General features: G+C 38.5%; 2 protein-coding genes across 3 annotated transcripts in view; one reads left to right on the plus strand and one right to left on the minus strand.

Moving 5' to 3' along the window:
- LOC110173470 (glutamate decarboxylase 1-like) overlaps nucleotides 1-23,799 on the minus strand; it is a 67,179-nt gene that overhangs the window by 39,462 nt on the left and 3,918 nt on the right. The window lies entirely within an intron of this gene.
- On the plus strand, nucleotides 12,968-22,859 carry ednrba (endothelin receptor Ba). 2 transcript variants are annotated; one of them, XM_020939433.2, is made up of 9 exons: nucleotides 12,968-13,088; nucleotides 14,374-14,634; nucleotides 15,042-15,492; nucleotides 17,043-17,155; nucleotides 19,331-19,535; nucleotides 20,114-20,263; nucleotides 20,667-20,800; nucleotides 21,095-21,203; nucleotides 21,278-22,859. In XM_020939433.2, the coding sequence occupies exons 3-9, from the start codon at nucleotides 15,091-15,093 to the stop codon at nucleotides 21,413-21,415; spliced, it is 1,251 nt and encodes a 416-aa protein (XP_020795092.1). In that variant the 5' UTR covers nucleotides 12,968-13,088; nucleotides 14,374-14,634; nucleotides 15,042-15,090; the 3' UTR covers nucleotides 21,416-22,859. The 2 variants fall into 2 exon arrangements, with proteins under 2 accessions (XP_020795092.1, XP_055007832.1); XM_055151857.1 differs by having other exon boundaries at nucleotides 13,016-13,088; nucleotides 14,350-14,634.

Raw genomic sequence — 23,799 nt, forward strand, 5'->3', positions numbered from 1 at the left:
AATGTATTATTAATTTGGTGATCTCAATATGTGATGTGATAGCAGTTAATAACCCGTCGAAGTAAAATATGCCCTCTTCATTCAAGTATCAATACTAAAAAATATTATTCAAACAGGACAACCTAGTCTTAGTCTTAGTCTAGCTTTATCAAAACTAATATAAGACTACATGGTAATTATTATTATTTTGTTTTGAACATTTGACATTTTATTGTTCCAAAGAAAAAGATTATTACTTTTTAAAATGTATTAATATTGTGGTATTGAAATGAAACTGGTATTGTGTTTAGTTATATTTAGTTTGAAACTGTTATATCATGACAACACTAAATAAAAACAAAAAATAAGTATGTTAATTATTAGAATCTCAATACTGTTTCTGCAGTATCTTACTGTATCTTGAAAATGTTTTAAAGGTGCACTGAGGTGTAACTTTTGGAAGGTCCGTCACTATGGAGATGTTGCTTTAATTTAGATTTAAGTAACTGTGGGTGATATAACTGACACTGAAACAAGCAGGAGAAGACCGTCCTCCAGGCCAAATACGAGTCAGGTTTGTGAAGATGTAATCCCAGTCACAGAAAAGACACATGTATACAAGTATATAAGTTTTCTGATGGTCCGCTACTTGTTTTTCTAAATTTAGTACTGTGCAGCATTCTAGGCAAAGCAGTAACATTTCTATGGTAACAAGTTGCAGACCCTCCACTAGAAAATGTTCACAATGCAACTTTAACATTAGTAAACACCCTAACCCTATTTGTTTATGACAACAGCACACTGTCCATCAGTATTTACAATCTCCCTTTTTTGAGATCTATATAACATCAGTCAGTCTAACATTTCTATTTCTCTCTTTACATTAAGCTTGTACTGCTGTATAACTGAGCCACCACTTTCTTACTGACAACTTCTCTTTGCTTTTTACATTCAACCACGAGTTCACCTCACTGTGGCAAATTAGCCAAGTAGGCCAGAGCGCTGCAGGGACTCACAATCAATAAAATACACAAACCCAACCTCACACAACAGACACACACCACACTGTACAACTCTTCTCTATCTCGACAAATACAAGTCACATGTCCACTGGAGGCACGAGTATCACACAGTTATCTCCAGAGGAAACAATGGCACCAGTGTCCTAGGCTGTCAGAGGTGTAGCAGCCCCCCCCCCATGCTCCGAAAATACACAGGTGCACTCACTGACAGGTGCACTCGCTGACAGGTGCACTGACAGGTAAAGCCACACACTGCAGAGACCCATCCTGACAAACTGTGAGCTCAAGACTTCTACTAGATAAACAGTGATGCACCCAGATGTGGGAATTGAGTAGAACTAGATGCATTTTTAAAGCCAGAAGTAAAATATATGTGGCTATGAAAACAGCTGATTTAAAAATGTGTGTTAGGTCAGAAAAGAGGGGTCAGTAGAATTTATACTCTACTATACTTTGAATCAATCTCAATATTGTTTCAGTAAATAATGAAACAATTATATAAAAAACACACAAAAATGACTAAATAATAAGGGTCTCATTATGTATTTTGTAAACAAGACATCTCCAAACATAGAAATATAACTTAAAAAGAGGAGGGTGATGAATCAGATTTATGGTTAAATTATGACACAAAATAGATGGAGGAGCACCATGTGACTATTTTGGTATGGAGTCAGCAACCTCTCACCATTGATTTGCCTTTAATGCCAATTCAATAACAAATATCTTGAAAAACATACATTCTCACTGCAATTGGAGTCACCTCTCCACAGATCTGATTTGTCCTGGTGATGTACTCTGCTTAAAGATAGATTTTGTTGCAATAACATCTCCATGGAGACAAGCAGGTGGCAACCTGTTTACCGTAAAGTGGCCATTGATTGTAGAATCTGATTAAAGGTGAACACTGGTTGTGTGTGCCGGGTAGGGGCAGTCATGTGAATTACTGAATCATGTGGTCAAAGAAGAAAAAAGATTACATCTGCGCAGATTTTGATATCAATAGATCTTGTCTTGTTTTATATAAAAATCACCAGTCTTTTCATCCATTTTAATTCATCCTTAATCTCCCTCATTAGCCCCAATCACTCATACAGAGGCCTGCTTTCACACAGATGCAGTGTGTTTGAGTATTTGCTCTTTCACGCTTCAGAGTCACATGCACAGATCGATGTCATGCTGTGCTGTCATGGCGATGATAGGATCTGGGTCAGTATTGGTCCACACTGGTCTCGTACACTCAGTAATGTGGCCACAGACTGAGGGAGCAAGATTTGAGCCTGCGGGGGGCCTTTGGGGTCAAACCATTTTAATATTTGAATCTTTGGGGGAATTTCTGATAGGTTATATTTGGAAAGAATTGGGGTTTAGTCATAGTTAAAAAGGCCGGATTCATAACAGGAACATTGGAAAGCAAAGAAAGATATTGTTAAATTGTTAAAGAATCAGATGTCTGGTTACTATGACTTCTTCTTTTTAATAATATTTATCTGTTCATGAACAATTCAAGTCTTTGATTGATATATATAGGGATGACTGGCACAAATCCAACTGTACTTGCATATGACGTTATTATTTTGTTGTTGTTATTGTAATTAAACCAATTGACCCATTTCCCCAATCCGGAAGTCCATAGTCTCCATACAGTGGAAGTTTCAGTAGACAATAATATTTACAACTGTATGAAACTCTAGATTAATTTATCCATGGGAAAATTACTTCTTTTTTAATTGCACTGAACGCCAAGAGTAATTTTTAAAGGTTAGTGTTGGGAATACCCTCTGTAAATGTAAAAAGTCTGATGTGTTAAATCAATTTAAACAAACCCTAATGATGTAATGAATGAATTAATTCAATAAGGTTATTTAAAATCAATTCTGTTGTTAATTGACCTGGGGCTAGTGTAGCACGTTAACCTGGCCAGTTCTGACAGTGAGATGTGGACTCTTCACCTCCGGAGCAGTAGTAATGGGTGGCATGCATCACCAATCTGAGCATTAAGGTTTCATTCCACTCTTCAGTCCCTTACAGCCCAGCTTTGTCTGCTCTTTAAGTCCTCAGATTTACACACACACGACTGTGACACCAACCTAGGCAAAAAGGTCAAAGTTCAAGTAACTCTGTTTGGATAATTGGACAGTTTTACATGAACCACAATTATAAGTCACACACTAGCACAAGAACATTCTTTTTAAAAACCCTCATGCTCCAAAGTCAAACAAATAACATCATGGCTACATTATAAATTTATAAAATTTGATTTATATTAACAACTCCTTACAGCAGATATTCAAAATTCATATTAATTTTATGACAACATACTGACTTCATTTAAGCTGACGTAATCGCATTTTAAAGACAGGATTTGTGCTTGTTTTGGACTGAGTTAAACCAGACTCAGATCAAGGCAAAGACGCTCGGATCTGAAACATTTTATTTTCCTGTCAGTTTGGTGTGTGCAGCCTCCTCAGTGCATCCACCAGGGACAATGCAAAACAATCGCTCCTTTGTAGAGTCCTACACATCATTAGGGTCAAACATAAATCTGATTAGAACCAACATCATAAACACAGTGTCTATCTGGTGTTATGCTTTATGTGTAAATCAATGGAAAAGAAGCGATGCAGCAGCGTGAATCAATATGTGGAGGATGTTTCTCATATTTTATGCATTCAGCATATTAAACACAGCCCAGGAGGAATGCACAAAGTGCCCAAACATTGGTTTCTGTTGCTTTCATCCCACAAGACTACCATCTGTGGGCTTTGTCTCACTCTCTCTGTCATTTTTACTCCCAACACTAAAATTATATCAACGCCACAGCATACAGCAGACTACAGCACCCAGCATCACACAGCCCTTTGGAGGTGATGGTTTACAGAAGCACAATCTGTCAGCTGTAGCTTTAATGATGATATGAAAGGGGAAATAGTGCATAAACAAAATATAACATTTAAGAAGCATTAACATTCAAGCCTCTCTTTGCTAACTAACAAACAGTTGGAAGGTCACGCAACAGAATTCACATTTTAAAATAAGTGTGAATCTGGTGCAGTAGTCTGTAAACACAGCACCTGCATTTCAATGGATGAGAAAGGAAGTCACAGAAAAAGGAAACATATTATTCATTTAAACAAAACCAAAAATCACATGCCATAAGTAAAAAGTGTTTAACCTCAGATTCAATACAATAGTAGCCATCTTTACAGTAAGTTAGTTTTTATTTATATAGGGCTTTTCACAGACATAAGTCATAAAGACGCTTTACAGATCTTTGGCGAGGAGAAAATCCAGTTTGTCGACTGGACAAAAGTTAGTTTGGTTGAAGACGTTTCACAGCTCACCCAAGCTGCTTCTTCAGTTCTGGTCAGAATGCTGGTGGACACTTCCTTATATCTGCAGGGAGGAGCTAACTAACTAACTGAAACTAACACACCTACTTGTTTACAGTTTCTGTTTGTTAGTTAGGCCTGTGCAGGGTGTGGGGTCTAAGTAGCATAACAATTCATGGCCATAATGGAGCTTCCACACCTCTGGACCTAACCTGGCTACACCTATTGTTCTCTTCTTTGTTTTGATTTAGGTTTGAGGATGGAGTTGTAAAAGGAGATAGATGGTATCTGAGTCCTCCATTTCTGTTTAGAGAAGGATTCTATTTCTTAACAAAAATGGCTTCTTTCACTTCCCTCTCAAAACAATTCTTTTCTCTTGCTAAAATCTGTACCTCGCTGTCCTCAAATGAGTGGCCTGTGGCTTTTAAGTGGAGATGTACAGCAGACTGAGGGCTCTCTCATCTGTGTTGGTACATCCTCTTGTGAGGTAGCCCTTTAGTTTCTCCAATGTAGCATTCACTGCACTGAATGGAGTAGACCACATTGCTTTGTTTGTGGCTCTGTGTTTTGTCCTTTAGGTGGACCAGTTTCTGTCTTAAGAGTGTTCGTAGGTTTGAAATAGACCAGGATCTCATGTTGTCTGAAAATCCTTTGTAGTTTTTAAGAAACATCATCCATGTACAGAATAGTTACCCCCTTTCTCCTGGGTTCTGATTCTCTGGTGTCCTGTTTTTTAGTTCTCTTGGTTTTGTTGAAGGCCCATTTTGGATATCTGCAAACAGAGAGGGATTTCTGCACATGTTGTTCTTCTTTCTCCTTTCCATCTGTGCTCGTAGACACCACTTGAGCCCTGTGTTGTAGTGTCCGAATAACTCCAAGTTTGTGTTGCAGTGGGTGGTGTGTGGGCTTCCTGAAGACCTCAACCTGGAGTCGCCGGTCTTCTCCTATAGTTACTGTACAATCTAAGAAAGAGCCCATTGCACAGCTGTGGATTTGCCTGTAGAAGTTCCCCCTGAACTGGAAATAGGTGGTATTTAAACAGATTTCCAGCAGTTGGCAGATTTGATCTGGTGACAGTTTAGGTCTCTCTTCTAGTTTGGTATCCTGCAGTAGTCTCTTCCTTGCTGCTTCCACTGCTGCTGATGTAGGGATACATGTGAAAAGAGAGGTCAAATCAAAGGAAACCATTGTCTCCTCCGGGTCGAACTGGAGATGTTTGATTTTGTTCACAAATTCGGCTGTGTTCTCAATATGGTGCTCCATGTTACCCACCAAAGGGGACAAAATGGTCTTCAGGTGTTTGGCCACATTGTATGTGATGGAGTCTGTGCTACAAACAATGGGTCTGAAAGGTACTCCCTGTTTGTGAATCTTAGGGAGGCCATAGATACATGGAATGGAATCACCAGGATACAGTCTATAATACATCTGTCGATCAATGACTTCTTCCTTCTCCAACTTCTGCAAGCAGTCACGCTACATTGGAGAAACTAAACAGCTACTTCACAAGAGGATGTACCAACACAGATGAGAGAAGCAGCAGTGGACCTCAGTCTGCTGTACATCTCTACTTAAAAGCCACTCATTTGAGGAGTACTCAGACACCATCTATCTCCTATTTACAACTCCATCCTCAAACCTAAATCAAAACAAAGAAGAGAACAATAGGTGTAGCCAGGTTAGGTCCAGAGGTGTGAAAGCTCCATTATGGCCATGAATTGTTATGCTAATTAGACCCCACACCCTGCACAGGTCAATAGGCCTAACTAACAAACAGAAACTATAAACAAGTAGGTGTGTTAGTTTCAGTGTAGTTAGCTTCCCCCTGCAGATATAAGGAAGTGTACACCAGCATTCTGACCAGAACTGAAGAAGCAGCTTGGATGAGCTTGGATGAGATTGCTTTATTTTTATTTTCTTCATGTGTGGACAGTATGAAAAGTAAATGCCTCCCTCGGATCAATAAAACTCTCTCTCTCGAGTTATTTTTTCAACAAAGTCTTACAGCACATAACCAAATATCCCAGTTGCTCTTGAGAATTTAAAATATTTTGTACACAAATGCTTATGTATGTACCTCCAATTCTGAAATTTATTTATTTTTCTGGTTCCAAAAAACTCTGTGCCAGTGGACCTTTTTTCAGTCAAAAGAAGATATATCAAAAAGATGTATTATTGCAGTTGAAACACTGAGAATACAGTGTCTACAATAAAAAAATAAATAAAACTGCAAAAAGACCTGATTGAAAAAAAAATCTTTCAGTGTGATCCATCTTTTGTTGTCAGTTCACAGTTAATTCATCACATTTTGTGCAGTATGTGAACTTCAAGATATTTAGGCTTATTTTTTGTACATTCCTGTTGGACTTCCATAATATTGTACATATTATATTCTATATTATTATTCTTCTCTATTATCTATAATATATAAACATAAAATATATAAATGTCAGTATTGCCCACCCCATCAACAGTGTGTTCAACTGACAATGTACAGAAACAGTTCTTTGTGACACTGAATGCACATGAACAAAACCATGCAAAAGCTGTAGCATTAAGAATACAGAATAATCAGTCTAAGCAGCGTGAAAGGTTGTGTTGAAGTACATGAGACAAAGTAAGAAATACTTAAATATCATCAGCCTGGCGTCTGGCTCCCACTCCCAGTCTACATGTCTACATGGACTTTTTGTACTGTCTCTTATAAGAGTTTGTTATGGGAGGGACAGATGAAATAATTTATAGTTTTGGCAGTCAAACTGTCTGGTCTGTTAATGGCAAACTTTGATCTGGTAGTAGAAAAGTGATTCATCATTTTGAAATCAGAGAAGGCACAAACATGTCAGTCAGAACACTTCATCATGATAAAGGTCCTAATGACAACAGCCAATGACACTACAGGAAAATATGTATTGGTATGCATGATAAAAAAAATATATTTTTTATTTTTTATTTTTTAACTAGTTATCTTCTCAATTAATTATTAAATATGCATAATAATTTTATCTTGCATGTCATCATTGATATGGACAAAATTTAATTATAAATTTCTGAAAACGAAATTACACATTGGTGCTTTCAAAGACATAACTTGTGATAATGGAAAATGTTAATTTTGTTTACACTGTTACAGTGTTGTGTATTGCATTTTTAATATGAAAAACTATTCAACCAAACTCTAGTTGATTGCTATCCTGGTTTTCCTTTGAAACTCTTAGAAAATTAGGAGATCTTTTTGTTGTTCGTCTGTTCAAAGAGGGCTCTGTGCTCTTGGACACAGTTGGGTCTTTGTGAGGAGGAGGCTTTGGGCAAATGGAGCGCCATCATAGGAGGACTACCAGCCCCACAGTCCTATCACAGACACACATCCTGCTCCTGCCCCAGGCAAGAGTTTAGTCATTTAACTATATGGAAATCAAGTCAGGAAAACCTTTTGGACACCACTGAGTTATCACCTGTAGCTGAGAACATGCAGGGGCCATTGGTGAAATGGCAGCGTAAATGCAACGCTCAAAAGGAGAATAAGAATTCAGCCATTGACCTAATACACATGTATGGAATTGGTCGGTAATTACACAACAATTTGCAACTCCAGAGCTAAGGTGATTCAGGCAAAATATGATCAATAACATTAATGGTTTTATCTTTCTATCTGTAAAATACAGGTTACAAACTGAGGAAAAATCTCAATACACAATACCAGTTTCGATAGTACAATGATCATTTAAACAGTAGAATAAAATAGAATGTAAAAAAAAACAACAAAAAACAACAACAACTGGAAATTAGTAATAGTAATTTTTAACCCAAAATAATAATGGAAGTAACACAGTTTATTTAATACCAAGTGACCACATACTGTATATCCTAGATCATTCTAAAACTATTCAGGAAAGGTTATTTTCTGTAATTTTTTTCAGTATCACATGTTTTAATAGTTTTAGTATGTAATAATTAAATGTTTTAATAGTTTTAGTATGTAATAATAAATAGTAATCTATGTATAGATTTCTTGCAGCCATATTCTGAAGAATTAACTGGTGGTACACATCAAACATGGACTAGCTTATAGAATATCCATTGAATGATCATTTAGAAGAAAACATTTAAATGATGAATACTCCTCATTTTAGACCTCTCTTGAGGTTATTTATTACTTAACCTTAAGACTTTTGCAATGAATGAACAAAGAAGAGAAAAGATATGGCTATTGTATCATCCTCACACTTTTACTGATCTGCTGAAGAGATTCTGGTTAACCCCTAACTTTACCCATAAGGTCAAGAGGCAGAGGCCATAAACTCCTTATTATACTCTGAGCCAGACCAGGCAGCAGCAGTAAACGGGGTACATGGGCTGTAATGTCAAGATGTAACTGAACCGAGCGTGCTCAGTGGACATATTGTTGTAGTAGGTGATCTGCCCTGTTTATGACACTAAGCCGATTAATTCCCATTTGTTCCAAAACAAGTTGGTTCTTTGTTCTCTACACTATGTTCAACCAAAATGATTTTCTGCTTTTAGAGAAAGTAGAGAGATCGCTCTTCCAACTATTAAAAAAAGGTCACAGATGCAGGAGCTGATAAAAACGAGGTGTGTCCATCTTTGTTTTAAGTCTGTTTTGGTGTGTAAGTCACTGTTATGGAGAGGGAAGAGAAAAGTTTGAGTGACAGCTGACTTCCCTTGACTAGCATATCTTATCCAATTTATATATCTCATTCCATAAACATGTTATCTTAACTTATTGGCTTTAAAGATGCACTCTGTAACTTGTCTCTGTGGAGATGTTATTTTGCCTGGAATGTTCCAAGAATGGTAGCATACTTATTTATCTCAATGAAAGCAAAAAGGTCACAACAACAGGCCAAATTACAGGTCAGATCTGTGGAGAAGCGAGCCAGTGCAGTGTATGAATACACTCCAATGTATTTTAGAGCAATTAAAACCCTATCACTAAAAGCATGTGAGATAGATAAGATGAATGCTAAATATAGCCGCAAGCGGCAATGATCAGCCCTCGTGCGTACTTACGCCGCGCCCCGCAAACGTTGCGCCCTGCAAACGCCGTGCCCCGCAAATGCCGCACCTCACACTGACCCTAATAAACCTTATCCTAATCGTAATCCTAACCATAGCTCCAACCCTAACCCTATAAATCTTAATTTAACCCTGCAAATTCCAAAATTTGGCAAAAAAAAAAAATCCAAGATGGCAGACTTCTGGTTTGTAAAGGGGCGTGGTCACCCATCCATCCATTTTCGTCCGCTTATCCGGGGCCGGGTCGCGGGGGGAGCAGCCTAAGCAGGGACTCCCAGACTTCCTTCACCCCAGACACGTCCTCCAGCTCCTCCGGGGGGACCCCGAGGCGTTCCCAGGCCAGCCGAGAGACATAGTCCCTCCAGCGTGTCCTGGGTCTTCCCCGGGGCCTCCTCCCGGCGGGACATGCCCGGAACACCTCCCGAGGGAGGCGCCCAGGAGGCATCCGGAACAGATGCCCGAGCCACCTCAACTGGCTCCTCTCGACGTGGAGGAGCAGCGGCTCTACTCCGAGCTCCTCCCGTGTGACTGAGCTCCTCACCCTATCTCTAAGGGAGCGCCCAGCCACCCTGCGGAGGAAACTCATTTCGAGCGCTTGTATCCGCGATCTCGTCCTTTTCGGTCACTACCCAGAGCTCATGACCATAGGTCATGGTCACAATATACATTTTTGTTCTTATTGCCATGATGCATCTGGATACCAAATTTGGTTTGGCTACGCCAAAGTTTTTGTTGGGCGTCCTATTGGCAAGGGCAGATGTTTAGCCTGTCGCCATGGCAACACGATGGGAAATGGCATGGGGTCGTTATTGACTTTTTTGATCGGCACCATGTCATGAAGCTGTGTACCAAATTTTATATGTCTACAACGAAGTACATTTTTGCACTACCGTGCAATTTGCCTAGGGGCGCTATTGCGCCCATTTGAGATTTTCTTACATAAATCTGTTCAGGGTCGGGGTGTCAATCAACGATTAAAATTTGAGTGAAATCGGCCAAAGTTTGTGCCAGAATTTGTAGATTTTACCAATGGAGAGTTTATGTCATCGCTATGGCAACGCCATAAAAAATATGACATGGGTGTCATTGAATTTTGGATCAGGATGTCAAAATGGAATTTTGTGCAAAATTTCAGACATTTTTGAACAACTATTTAGGAACAAATGATTTTCTTCCATATTAAATTTTGTTTCAATCTATAGGGGGCGCTAATGCACCAAATTAATAATTTCCACATTAAGTAGCTTCAGGGCAGAGAATTTAACAAAACATTTTTTGTTGCTTCACTGCTCAGGGACCGTAAGACGTGTGAAAAATGTGGATAACTTTTGATGTACCTTGTCTTGAGATAATGTGGACCAAATTTGAGCTCGTTCGGGTGAACGCCCTCGGAGGAGTTCGTAAAAGCTTAGCTAACTTTAAGCCAATACTGCTGCCCCCTAATGGAGCGCACGGTGTTGGCGTAATATTTTTTCCTTGTCTTGACATGATCGAATTCTGTGTTAAATTTCATGATTGTCCGTGCAAATTTTTTTTTGTGCCATTCGTATTCCCTAATGCATTTTTGAGACGTTTGGGGGTGCTGACGAGCCATTTTATTTATTTTTGGAAAATGGAAATAGCCAAAAGTTAGAGAAGCACGAGTTTTACCAGATGGCAAAATTTCCAGGACTTTTCGTCATTGTTCAGTGGGTGAAAAATGGGGGAGTTTGTTAGGAAAAAAATAAGAAAGAAGAAAGAATAATATTCTGATACGAGAACAATGTTCCGCTTTTTTTTGGCCGACAAACTATACATTTTCGGAAACCTCGGGCACATTGCTACGTGATGGCGAGGGTCCCTGGTCACTACAGGCGAGTCACGTCGCGCCATTTCACTTTCGGGCCACTTGGAGCATCGCTTTGCGATACTAATAGGCCCTTCGCCAGCCTCTGGCGCTCGGGCCTAACTATGAAACTTCCTAGCAAAGCAACATTTACATGGAAACAAGCAGGTACCTTAACATGAACAAAAATGTATATTTTATCTAGAAAACAAAGTACTATGCTAATCTGACCTTTACTTTATTGTGTATTTTATGATTAGACCTATTCACGAGGCGCTAAAATGGCAGTGGGTCAGAGAGACTGTTAATGGTGATAACGAGATCATTCTTTCAGGCAAAATGCACCAGTCATGCATGAAAGGGTTACAACTGACAAACAGCATTCACATCTTGAGGCTTTTTTCTTAAGGCCATTGTCAAAGCAAATCATCCTTATTTTTAGCTGTCATTTGCATCCTTATTTTGGTGCTTAATTAACACTTAATCTGATTAATGCAATTTTGTTGTGTTCATAATGACAAATGAACCACTTGACTTAAATGATTATAGTGTATTCAGTGTTATATGACACAAACCTCTTCTTTCTTCCAGGTTTTGTGCTCTTGAAAATAGGACCCTATTAATGGCTTTATGTATATTTCCCAAGGACCTTTCTTGGATCATCTACTTTCTGATCTGTAGACTTTACAATCTTAAATATCTGTAGAAATACATTTGCTAACCTCAAAGGGAAACACTCCTCTCTTGAAGTAGTTTATAATATGGGGTTTTGCAGTTGAAACTAAAGGATTAAAATGTACTGTTAACTTAAAAGGATGAGTGTACAATAGAGACACCTTTGTCATCTGAAGGTTCCAGTTTGACCATGAGACTGCACATGACACCAAGACAACACAGAGTCAAAGGAGGAAACAAGAGTTGAAAAGGCCAGCTGATATTTCTGATGTGTTTTGCTAATAGGGAAACCACAATCAGCGACTATGAACCTACTACTACTAAATGCATGTCAAAGAGATCAAGATAAGTTGCACATTAAATGATAAGGGCTTAGCTCATATGACTGTCATTAAACACAATAAGACATCCTTCTTAAGGAAAGGCCACGTGATCCAGATTTTTTCACTCACAACTTGTGGCTGTTTCCTTAATTGCAATTTTTTAAGAAACATATAGGGGAAGAAATAGCAAGTTTAAAGAAGTATCGAACTTGTCTCTATCTCCATAGAAACCAGCAGATAACACCATCAGGCCAAATCTGTGGAGAAGCAGCCACATGCCACAGGTAGCAGAGATCCCTTTAAATTGGTTCATGATTCACAAATTATGAAATAGACTGGCCATATTTGCTTTAGGCAGTAAGAAATTACAGGTGGGACAAAGCAAGAGAAAATCCTTAATTTGTCTTTTTAAATCTTCTTAAATAATCTTAATCGTTAGTAAATAAACAGTTAAACTATTACATTACCAGACACAAGAGTGAAAAATCCATTTAACACGTGGTTGGCAAACAGTGAACTTTCTTTGTCAGACATTTTTCTCATGATGTTTAAGACCTTGGGATCTGAGTCAAGTGGATCTGGTTATTAGAACAAGCGCCTCAGTCCAGTGTTTTTATAACAGCTTTGAGCAGGTCAAAGAAGGAAATTAAATTTGATACATAGATCCTCTATGATTCACAGCAGTCTTGAGTCAATGTAAGATCACAATCACATGTTTTCTTCCATAAAGGAAACTGAAACTATAAAATAAAAAAGTACATCTAAAATTGTACAGTTTTCACCATAGTAGCACATGTACTGTTATGTCTGCATGTTAAATCGCACAGACCTAAAGCAGTGCTCAGTGGACCATCTGCAGCTGTGAAAACTGGACCCAAGTCGAACATTTGTACAGGTTAGTGGGATAAAGAAAGAGGAACAAAGGCATATTTCTTGCCACTTTAAATTACTTTTAGATTAACAGGATATCCATATTTATTTTCACGGGTCTCACATCTATATGGATACATCTACAGTATGTGGAAATAAGAAAATTTCCTACAAAACACCCAAACCTTATGTTTTGACAGCTGACAGAGCCCAAAATAGAGAGAACTATTTGGGGCTCTTCAAATCTCTATGACCAATCTGGCTGTTCTTCCTGGCTGAAGTGTTTTATTGATCCAGGCTTGGTGTTGGCACAAAGGTGATCATGTGACATGTGCCTCAGGTAATATAATCCCAGTTTACCACATGACAGACAGTCCCATAGTCACCACTTCACCAAAAGGCAGTCTCAAAGGTTTACAATAAAACAATTATTATAAAAATATAGAACAATAACAATGACAGCATGAAGTGACTACATAGACCATGATCCTTTGCTCAGTTTCGATGGAGTGATGTTGAAGTGAAGTCAAATACACCCCTAATTCGATTTGCTGAATTGTTGATTGAAATGAACACTATAATAACTACACCTTTAGCTTTAATAAAACATGAATAAAGACTTAATTCACAATGAACAAATTGTTTATTGTGAATGATTCAGCGTTAGTAAGTATGTTAATCCCTAACCCTAACTCCTTAATTAAGTACTTACTAAGATTAAATCTTTTTAAATAAATTGTTCATTACGAATTAAGTCTTTGTTCATGCTTTATCAAGGTGAAGTAGTATAAAGAAGTTTACTGAATGTCTCTAGTAAAAACTTGAAAATTAAAGGTGCATTGTGTAATTTTTCTGGTGGAGGGTCCATCAAATACTTTTCTCCATGGCGATTTTATTGCTTTGTCTGTTTTTTTCGATTCGATCAATTTGATTATCATGGAGCCCAAACCAGAACAAATTACAAGTCAGATATGTGGAGAGGCAACCGGGCTCACGGTCAGAATGGCTGTTTTACTATGTATTTTTGAGCTAAAAACACCTCTAAATTAATAAATGTAAGATAGAGCCATTTAATGTCATACTGTGGTACATCCCAGCAGAGGAATGACATATCCACAGAAATAATCAGTTGACAAACCCTTTCCCAAAAAGTTACATGATGCACCTTTAATGTTTTTTGACAAAAACTACAAGTCTCCCCACGGTTGTTTTATATTATTATACTATCATATTGAAATTTGAATAATGTTACATCCCTATCACATGTGTTACACTGTAAACACTAGTGCACCATGTGGACTTCTCCGTAGCTGTGTCCGTCCTCCTGGGCTTGTCTACATAAAAAGAGGAGGGGTGAGAGAGACTTGAGGCTGAGTGAACTGCAGCTGAAGTCAGTGTGGGCCACGGGACCTCCACCTCCACATCTGGGACACATGTAACACAGCTGGACTTTGGGATATGAGCATTCACAGCATCACTCCGCTATACTGGGACAATTTCTATGGCCTGGATGTGCTTGTTAGGAGATTTAATGAGGAGTACTAAGAGTTCCACTTGTATCTGATGATTAGGTAAGTATACAAAAGAAGATTGTAAAAATTTAAAAATGGAGATTGTAAAAATGTATATGTATATATCTATAGGGGGGGTTGTGAACCTTTTGTTGGTTCTAAGTTAAAAATAATATGAGCAAGCCATCACTGGGGCATTTTGTCTTAAAAACAAAATCAATATGCAAAAAATAAAGACATTTTCTTTCAATATATTTTGATAAAATTGATTTTCTGTAATGTAATTTTGTTTTGTTGCTTGCTTTTTCAGGTAATTTCATACCCAGACAATTGGATCTAGTTATTACTGTTCAAAGTTATGTTAATTGTTTGTAATGCTAAGTTAAGATTCATTAAGAGGATACAAAAACTTTCAAGCCTGATGCAGGAGAACTGTCTACTTTCAAACTTTTTACTTGCTTTTTCAGGTAATTTCTAAGAAGACAATTTGGATCTTACTCAAACCGAGAGGGGAAAATGAAGACTTTAGATTTTATTTGCTTGGAGTTACTTGTCTTATCCAGCCTACTATTAGTGATTAATGGACAGCAGCAGCAGGAGCAGCCCCTCTCAATCACCCAGAGGCCCGGGCTGGTGGAGAGAGAGGTGCAGGGTCCCATTAGACCCAATATGACCATGCCAAGACGACGCATGCCACCAATGTGCACAGGACCAACTGAAATCAGAGACACATTTAAGTACATTAATACAGTGGTTTCCTGTTTGGTGTTTGTGGTTGGAATCATTGGAAACTCCACTCTCCTGAGGATCATCTATAAGAACAAATGCATGAGGAATGGGCCTAATATACTCATCGCGAGCTTGGCACTGGGAGACTTGCTGCATATAATTATTGGCATACCTATCAATGTCTACAAGGTGAGATATTATTCATACTTGTTTTAAAGGTCCTATATTACACTAAATTGACACTTGTGAACTTTAAGACATGTTTTAATATTGTTACCTCATCAAAAACATACCTGCACTTGTGTTTTGTTTCATTCTCACTTGTTTGAGTAACCCTTTATTATTAATCTGGCTACATCTCCAAAGCTCAAAATTCTCTATTCTACCTTGTGATGTCATGTGGTGATATTTTTCAAGTTAACAGCTCCTTTTACCTTTTGTTTAGTTGGGACTGGCAATTCCAGGGCTGAAATTATTCAAATGATTGTAGTGACGGTGTATGGAGTTTAAAAACACAGTGGAGCACATCCTGTTTTGCCACATGACATCACAAGGCAGAACAGGGTGTTATCTGTTTGAGAGAAGAACTCAGCCTAAATATGCAGGGTCTGGGTGTTAAACATGTGTGAATGAAACAAAAAAATAAAAAGGTATGTTCATGATGAAGAAAGAACATTATAACAGATCAGAAAATAGTGAAATGTGGGCCCTTTAAGACTAAGCAACATAGAATGAAAGTAGATTTTGTTGAAATGCATTCTCTACATTTTTGCTTAATTGCTTTAATATGGAGGTATTAAAATGATTAAGGAAAAGTCACATGACAGATTAAAGTTGAACATGACATCTGCACAGGTATACGCCCCTACATGAGTCTTCCCAGAACTTGCATTGGTTTTGATCCACCTATATCCTCATAGGTCTCTGGTATGTTATTATCAGAAGGGGGTCGTTCACTGTGTGCAGGAAAGAGCTGCTCGAAGTGTTTGTATTTTTGACCAAGGGGGCAAGCAAGAGAAAACAGCAGGTCATGGTGTGCATACCAGAGCAAAGGCAGGAGAGATTCAGAGGTATAAAGAAATACAGACCCCACATTTGAGAATAATAACTCAACACCTTCCTTTTATCACATATGTGAAAAAGAGGCGAACTCTTAATGGAAAATCTGGTGAATGTCTAATATTTTGTGCAGATAATAACTATTATGCATAGTCATATAGTCAAATCAGTACATCTATCAGTTTAAGTAATAGCAATAGTTTTGGAGTAGAAAATACTTTCATACAAAAAAAAAAAATGTAGTAATTGGTACCTCAATGATAAAGTAAGTAAGTAAGTAGCAGCAGTCGCAGTAGTAGCATTAGTGGTAGTAGTGGTAGTGGTGGTATTAGTAGTAGTAGAAGCAGTAGTAGTAGTAGCAGTAGTAGTAGTAGTAGTAGTAGTAGTAGTAGTAGTAACAGTAGTAGAAGTAGTTGTAGTAACAGTAGTAGAAGCAGAAGTAGTAGTTGTTGTAGTATTAGTATTAGTAGTAAAAGACCTTCAGCCACAAGGGTCACAAGACAATGTACTCAGTAGCAATCTCAGGTACAGATAAATGGTGTCAGTGAGGGAATCCAGAGTAAAATCTCAAACTGAAAATGATTTGTAAAGTCACGTGAACCAAGACAGATGAAGCGATGGCGTCTGTGGCACATATTAAAATAGATTTGTTGTTTACTAACTTGGCTCTCTATCCACAGCTGCTGGCAGAGGACTGGCCGTTTGGTGTGACTCTGTGTAAACTGGTGCCATTTGTGCAGAAGGCTTCAGTGGGAATTACAGTCCTCAGTCTCTGTGCTTTGAGCATTGATAGGTAAGACAGCACTGACATTAAAGGTATGTAACTTTTGTGGCAGCCTGCTTGTCTTCTTGGAATGTTTCGTAGTATGGCATTAACAGTAAAGGGCATGAAAATATCTTTATTTGATTACAGGTGTTTACAAGGCTAAGAAAAAATACCCTGTAAAACATGCAGTCTTACAATGAGTGGCACTGTCACACAGATCTTTTCGTTAACTTGGTCTGGTGGTGTCATCTGCTTGTCCCCATGGAGATAAATGTGCAATAACATCTACAGAGATCAAGCAGGTTGCGCCCTCCACGAGCCATTAGAAAAGTGCACCTTTAAGCAATCCTCCCATCTACAAATCAAATATATATATAATATACCTGCAAACTTGTGGCCTTTCGGGTACAATCGCCTTTTTCTTGGTCAATTGGGTCATAGAACTGGAGAACTGGTTTGGTTTTTTTGTGCTCTTCTCCTTCAAGTTTAAATAGAAATAATAATTCCAAATTGAGGTTTACATGGAAAACACGTTAAATCGTCTTTATTTAATTCCTCTCAGCGTCTGAGGATGGGGAAGGTTCTGATTGGACAGGGACACCAACGTATTTACGTCGACTGGAAGAAAACACACACTTAAGCTGCTACCGGCTTTTTTGTCATCTCGGTTTGTCGTTAAGCTTGGGGATACGCCCATACAAAATGGGGAACAGCGGTCCAAACCAGAGTACTTAACCAGCGGGAGCAGCTCCGATTCAGGTCAGGGAGCGGTGTTAGGTGCGCTTTCCTCTGGAAGAGCCAAATGTGCAAGGACGGACCGCTCAGGATAGCATATAACCAACCAAACAGGTTTTACGCTTCTGTCTGGATGTTTTGCACCACCTCGGTACCAGCCGCACGGATCCCATGCTTAGGGCCTGGCTCCACTGCACACGTATTTCCCCCTACGCGAGTGTAAAAATTGCAACTTTTGGACGCGTAAATTTTAGAATGCGCGGAAACTGAATGAGGGCGACTCTAGTGTACGCGCTAGACGCCCGTATGGAGCAGCGCGTCCTGCGCGCGTTGATTTCAGAAAATAGGATACATCCTGTTTTTTGACGCTCTACGCGAGCATAGGCGCGTATCCCCATCAAAATACACAAAGAGTATGTATCTATTGTTGTATTTGTGCGTTTACCATCAGCGCATCGTGCTCCTGGGCAGATCTGTGTCGTGTGAAAGAGCCCAGGTCTTGAAAGACTGTTAATTAGTGCTTTAAAATCTACTTTTGAAAGCCTTGCGTTTGCCGTGGTCAGCCTCACTGTTGGGCAAGTTACTTTAAAACTGTAATGCATTACTTATGACTTGTAACTGTCATTTCAAAGTAATTCGTTACATTACAATATTACTGCATTTAAAATGTAAAGCATTACATTACTATTGCAGCACTTTTGCGCCATATATGGACTGAACCAGGATTACACCAGGACTGAACCGAGGACTGAACCAGGAGAAATGAACGAGGACTGAACTAGATCTAAACCAGGACTAAACCAAAACTGAACCAGAGCTGAATCTGGACTGAACCAGGACTAAACCAGGACTAAACCAGGACTAAAACAGAATTGAACCAGGACTAACCCAGAACTAAACCAGAACTGAACCAGGACTAAACCAGGACTGAACCACGACTAAACCAGAGCTGAACCGGGACTGAACCAGGAGTAAACTAGGTCTAAACCAAGACTCAACCAAGGACTAAACCAGGAGTAAACTAGGTCTAAACCAGGACTGAACCAAGGATTAACCAGGACTAAACTAGGTCAAAACCAGGACCAAACCAGGACTAAACCAGGACTAGAACTTGGAAGTGCCTTGCAGACAGGGTGTTTGCGCGGCGCGATCAGGTGCCAGCTGCGGTTAGCCCCGTGGAGCACGGAGTCCCCCCCCTCCCCAAGTTTGGATAACTTGATCTTCCCTTATCACAATCCAGCAATAAATATGACTCAGTTGTACCGCTGCTGTGTCAAAGTGAACATTAGAAGGCAGATGATTAGGTAACAAAAATACAGGGAAGACCCAAAGTGCAACTGTTTACTTTTTTAATTTATACATTATTCTGTAAAAACCTGCCAGTGTGCCAATATGCTCAGCTATCTCAGAATTAAAGCCTTGGTCTCATCTCATATACTTCTTTTACCTCACATATGTTGTGTCCAGATACCGAGCTGTGGCCTCATGGAGTCGTATTAAAGGTATTGGAGTGCCAAAGTGGATGGCCATCGAGATCGCACTCATCTGGATCCTTTCCATCATCCTGGCCGTTCCCGAGGCCATCGGCTTCGATATGATCACCATGGACTACAAGGGCGAGCACCTCCGCATCTGCCTACTCCACCCCATGCAGAAAACAGAGCTCATGAGGGTATAAGAGAATATTGTTCACAAATCAAAATCTAATTGGTTGAAGAGTTATTCAATTTGAGGTAAAAAACAAACCATTAAGAAACTTTTAGAAATGATTAGTTGTTTTGTTATTTGTATCAAAATATGATCTGATTGTTACTATTACTGTAGAGCTGACACATCTGAATGTCTGTCTAAAGGTCCTTGCAAATAAACAAGGAACGCTTCAATAGGGTTATATGGAGTTTAAAGTCATAAAGTAATGACACAAATGTATTATAATGACATGTCTTGGGAGCTGTAGCACTCAAGGCCAGTAGAAACTATTCTTACAATCAATGTGCCTGGAAATCTGTGCTTCTCATGTCCTCCATCAACCTTAAAACAACACAAGGCCTTTTAAAACCCCTGAAGTCGTCCAATAAATTACTCTTCAAAATCACCTCAACACGTCAAAGAGACCCACCCAAGGGCTCCTCTCCCCTTCACCAAGGGTCACTTTACATTTAGGCAATTTGCTTCAGACACTGCTTAACTCACACCCAAGAGAGGATGTCTGTGTAAGCTCTAACACATGTTTTTCATTTTTCTTTACAGTTTTATAAGTCTGCAAAAGATTGGTGGTTGTTCGGGGCATATTTCTGCCTCCCTTTGGTCTGCACTGCCATTTTCTACACTTTGATGACCTGTGAGATGCTCAGAAAGAAGAACGGAGTCCAGATTGCGCTGAGTGATCATCTGAAACAGGTTAAAACTGCTTGATGTGTTGTTTTTTCTTAACTATCAGAAGAATAGTTAATTGTAGTGGTAATGCCCTTTGAGAATCATGAATAAAGAATAGGTTGCTATACAATAATTCATATGAACAACTCCTAAAAAATGCATAGACTGTAATATTTCTTTTTGACAAAGACCAACTGAATGCATGACTTAAATCAGTCATGATCTTACAAATCATGACCAAACTGAAAAAAAAAATCTAGGCTGCATCAGGACTCAACAATTCAATTACTGAGAGAAGACAATTTTTAAAGATAAATTTCAAATAGATACTGTAATGCTGCAGTTTCGACACAATGACACACATTATTCTATAATATAATATTCACAGTATTCTTGAGTCTTCCAAAATGTGAACTGTATTTTTCAGCGAAGGGAAGTGGCCAAAACTGTGTTTTGCCTGGTCCTTGTCTTTGCTCTCTGCTGGCTGCCTCTCCATTTGAGCCGTATCCTCAAACTCACCATTTATGACGAGAAAGACCCAAATCGCTGTGAACTTCTAAGGTAACATGAAAACACCAACAAGTAAAGTAAAGTTGAGCAATTAATTAAATTTGAATGAAGAATGATCGAGTTTTGTAATTGTCAAGAGGTCCACAGTCTTCTATCTTTAAAACATGTGGAGTAAAATAAAATTACTATAATTTTGTTATAAATGTCAGTTATTAAAAGTCTTGTTTTTGCTCAGGAAATTTAATATTTTCTATAGTCTTTTGTAGTTTGACAAAAAAAAAGAAATCAACAATCAATATGAAGTAAAAATCTCCCTGTCCCATGTAAAATATCCCACTCTTTTAGTTTCTTTCTTGTTTTGGACTACATTGGAATCAACATGGCATCAGTAAACTCTTGCATCAACCCAATTGCTCTGTATATGGTCAGCAAGCGTTTCAAGAACTGCTTCAGGGTGAGTCTCCGCACTAATCAATAACAGAAAATCGATCATAATCAGGTCTAAGCATTCTACTTCCTGGTCTTTAGTCTTGTCTCTGTTGCTGGTGTCTCCCGGCTGAGTTGCTGATGGATGAGAAACAGTCGTGTATGAAGATGAAAGTGTCTGATCGACCTTCGGACCAAAGCAACTCCAGACTGACCAACAAGTCCTCCACTATGGCCTGAGAAGGCGGGGCTAAGAAATGGAGCTGATAACACAAGGAAGACGAATGGGGTGCTGTTTCTCATCCAATTACCTCGACATGACTTTGGAAAAGACAGAGAAATGTGACTCTTAAATCAACAATATGCTGCATTCTGCTTTTTGTATAGGCGTGGATTATATAGGAGGGAGTTTTTTTTTTTTGGTAAAGTTGACTCATTGGGCTTGCAAGCCTGAATTGTGAATGTTAGTTATATATGTAATGTGATAAAAGGTGGAGTGTGGTCCTGGAGAAGTAACTGTGACTTGGAGCAGAAATGACCGAACGTGACAGTAAAATATGTAAATAACATTTTATCAGGGTTATAGTTTTTTATTCCACAAAATGTAGCTCATAGCCTACCAGGCATAGCAATTTCATCAAAATTCTGTTGGGACAAGAATTAATTATGAACATCACCTGCCCCTAATGGATGCCACAAAGAGATGATATGAACTGTTCTCTAAACCTACAGGTGGTTACTGCATGACATTAGTAGGGTATAAATGCTCTAAATTATTTAAATAAGTGAACCTGGATCATTAGTGCCTTAACCTGCATACCAGGGACACACAAGTTTTTCCCTTTTTTCAGTATATGGACAGGTCATGTCTCATGTAAAAGCTGAAAATCTCCAGAATTCACTCACTGATATGCAGAGGCTGCACTAGCAAGGATGAATGATTGGGCCATGAATGATTGGATAATTGAATGGGTTTAAGTAGTGAGGATTGAGATTGGAGAGTCCTTTTAGGTTTAGACCAACTGGTTTTAGTCACAGGAACTGGCAACCAAAGTGAGAGACTCATGTGAGGCTCATTCTGCTTTCTCATTGGATAATTTTCTTAAGAACGAAAACACAAAATGAAAGAATAAACAACAACTTGGCCGTCATTGCCAGTGTTTTTGTAAATAAGAATAAAATCAACATTCCACTTATCAGTAAAAGCAATATTTGATTTGAAAATGTCTTGTATCCGATAACACAGATCAGGTCATGTTTTTGAATTTTTTATACAAATTCTACATACCCTCCTTTTAATAATAATTTTAATGCATTTTTATCACAACAACAAAAAATCCATGATATACAATTCTGAGCTGTCACAATGGATGTTACAATAACACACTGGCAGATGAAAGTAGAGAAGATACTACTAAATCAGCAGGATTCGACAATGAGACTCCAAAGCACTTTGCATACTCTCCTGTTATACACTTTTTCAATTGTGAAGAAATGTTGTATATGTTTGCCACTAGTTATCATTGAATTACTACTGATGTTACAGAAACTCTGTGAAGCTGTGTATTATAGGGATTTATTGTACATTTATTATCATTCTTACTATTTGTATGTTTATAGGCCCAACTGTATACTATATACTTTTGTTGGTACACTATTTTTTCCAATAAATGTTAACTGTCATCTCTGCAGCTCTACTATAAGAACAGCCTTGTGGCCTAAGTATTTCATGTGTGGTTTTGAATTAGCCGTGACAAGACTGGTATCATGTGACGCTAGGCGCTAAAACAGAGCGCTCAGTGATCTCTGGCCTCATTAAAAGAAAAAAAAAAAAAAAAAAACGTTTTGACCCAGGGCCATTCCTCAAACTAAAGCAGTATCACACATAGCACATTAGGCTAGTTGTCAAAGCTGCTCTCTGTTCTGTTAAAAATGTAACTACTTTGTTTCATCCACCACTTTTCTCCACAGTGAAGTCACCCTTATTGTAGCCGTATTTTGTCTGTTCCAGGCTGTGCATTCCTCTCCCTGTTACTCTGCTAGAGCTTCTGTTATTCCAGAGTGTCTTCAAACAATTCAATGTGGTTTGACAAGAATTCGAAGCCCAAAACTAAAACGAAATAACATTCAGAACATTCCTTGCTAAATTATGCTTCTAATATAATCCAAAAGACCACTACTGTGCCAAGCTTGGGTCAGTTTTGATTTCTTTTTTCCAAAAAGTTAAAAACATGTGAAAACAACATGAAATTGTAATAATCAGGACAGGCAGGCAGAAAGAGTCGCTTACTAAATAATTCTAGTTTGTTTTAATCAGTTGCTTAATGTGCATCCCAATGATGCTTTACAAAACCTGCTTCAAATTATTCTCCCAAATGCCAACGCTGATTTATGGACATGCGCTGTCAACACAACACCAGAAAGAATTACAACTGTGACTTGTGTTTTCAAATCCATTCTCCTCTTTGTAGCTATAGCTTCTACTCACATGATTGATCTTAATAGTATTTTTTCTTCACAATGCAGCTTCAATTAATGGAGGGCATCTGAGTGTGTCAACAAACGGATTGCGTTTTGTTCAGCCAAAGCTAATAATGATATTAGAGTGAGTGCTAGCTGGGATT

Source organism: Boleophthalmus pectinirostris, unplaced genomic scaffold, assembly GCF_026225935.1.
Source record: "Boleophthalmus pectinirostris isolate CB_2022bp ecotype Guang Dong unplaced genomic scaffold, ASM2622593v1 HiC_scaffold_16, whole genome shotgun sequence".
Taxonomy (NCBI): Eukaryota; Metazoa; Chordata; class Actinopteri; order Gobiiformes; family Gobiidae; genus Boleophthalmus; species Boleophthalmus pectinirostris.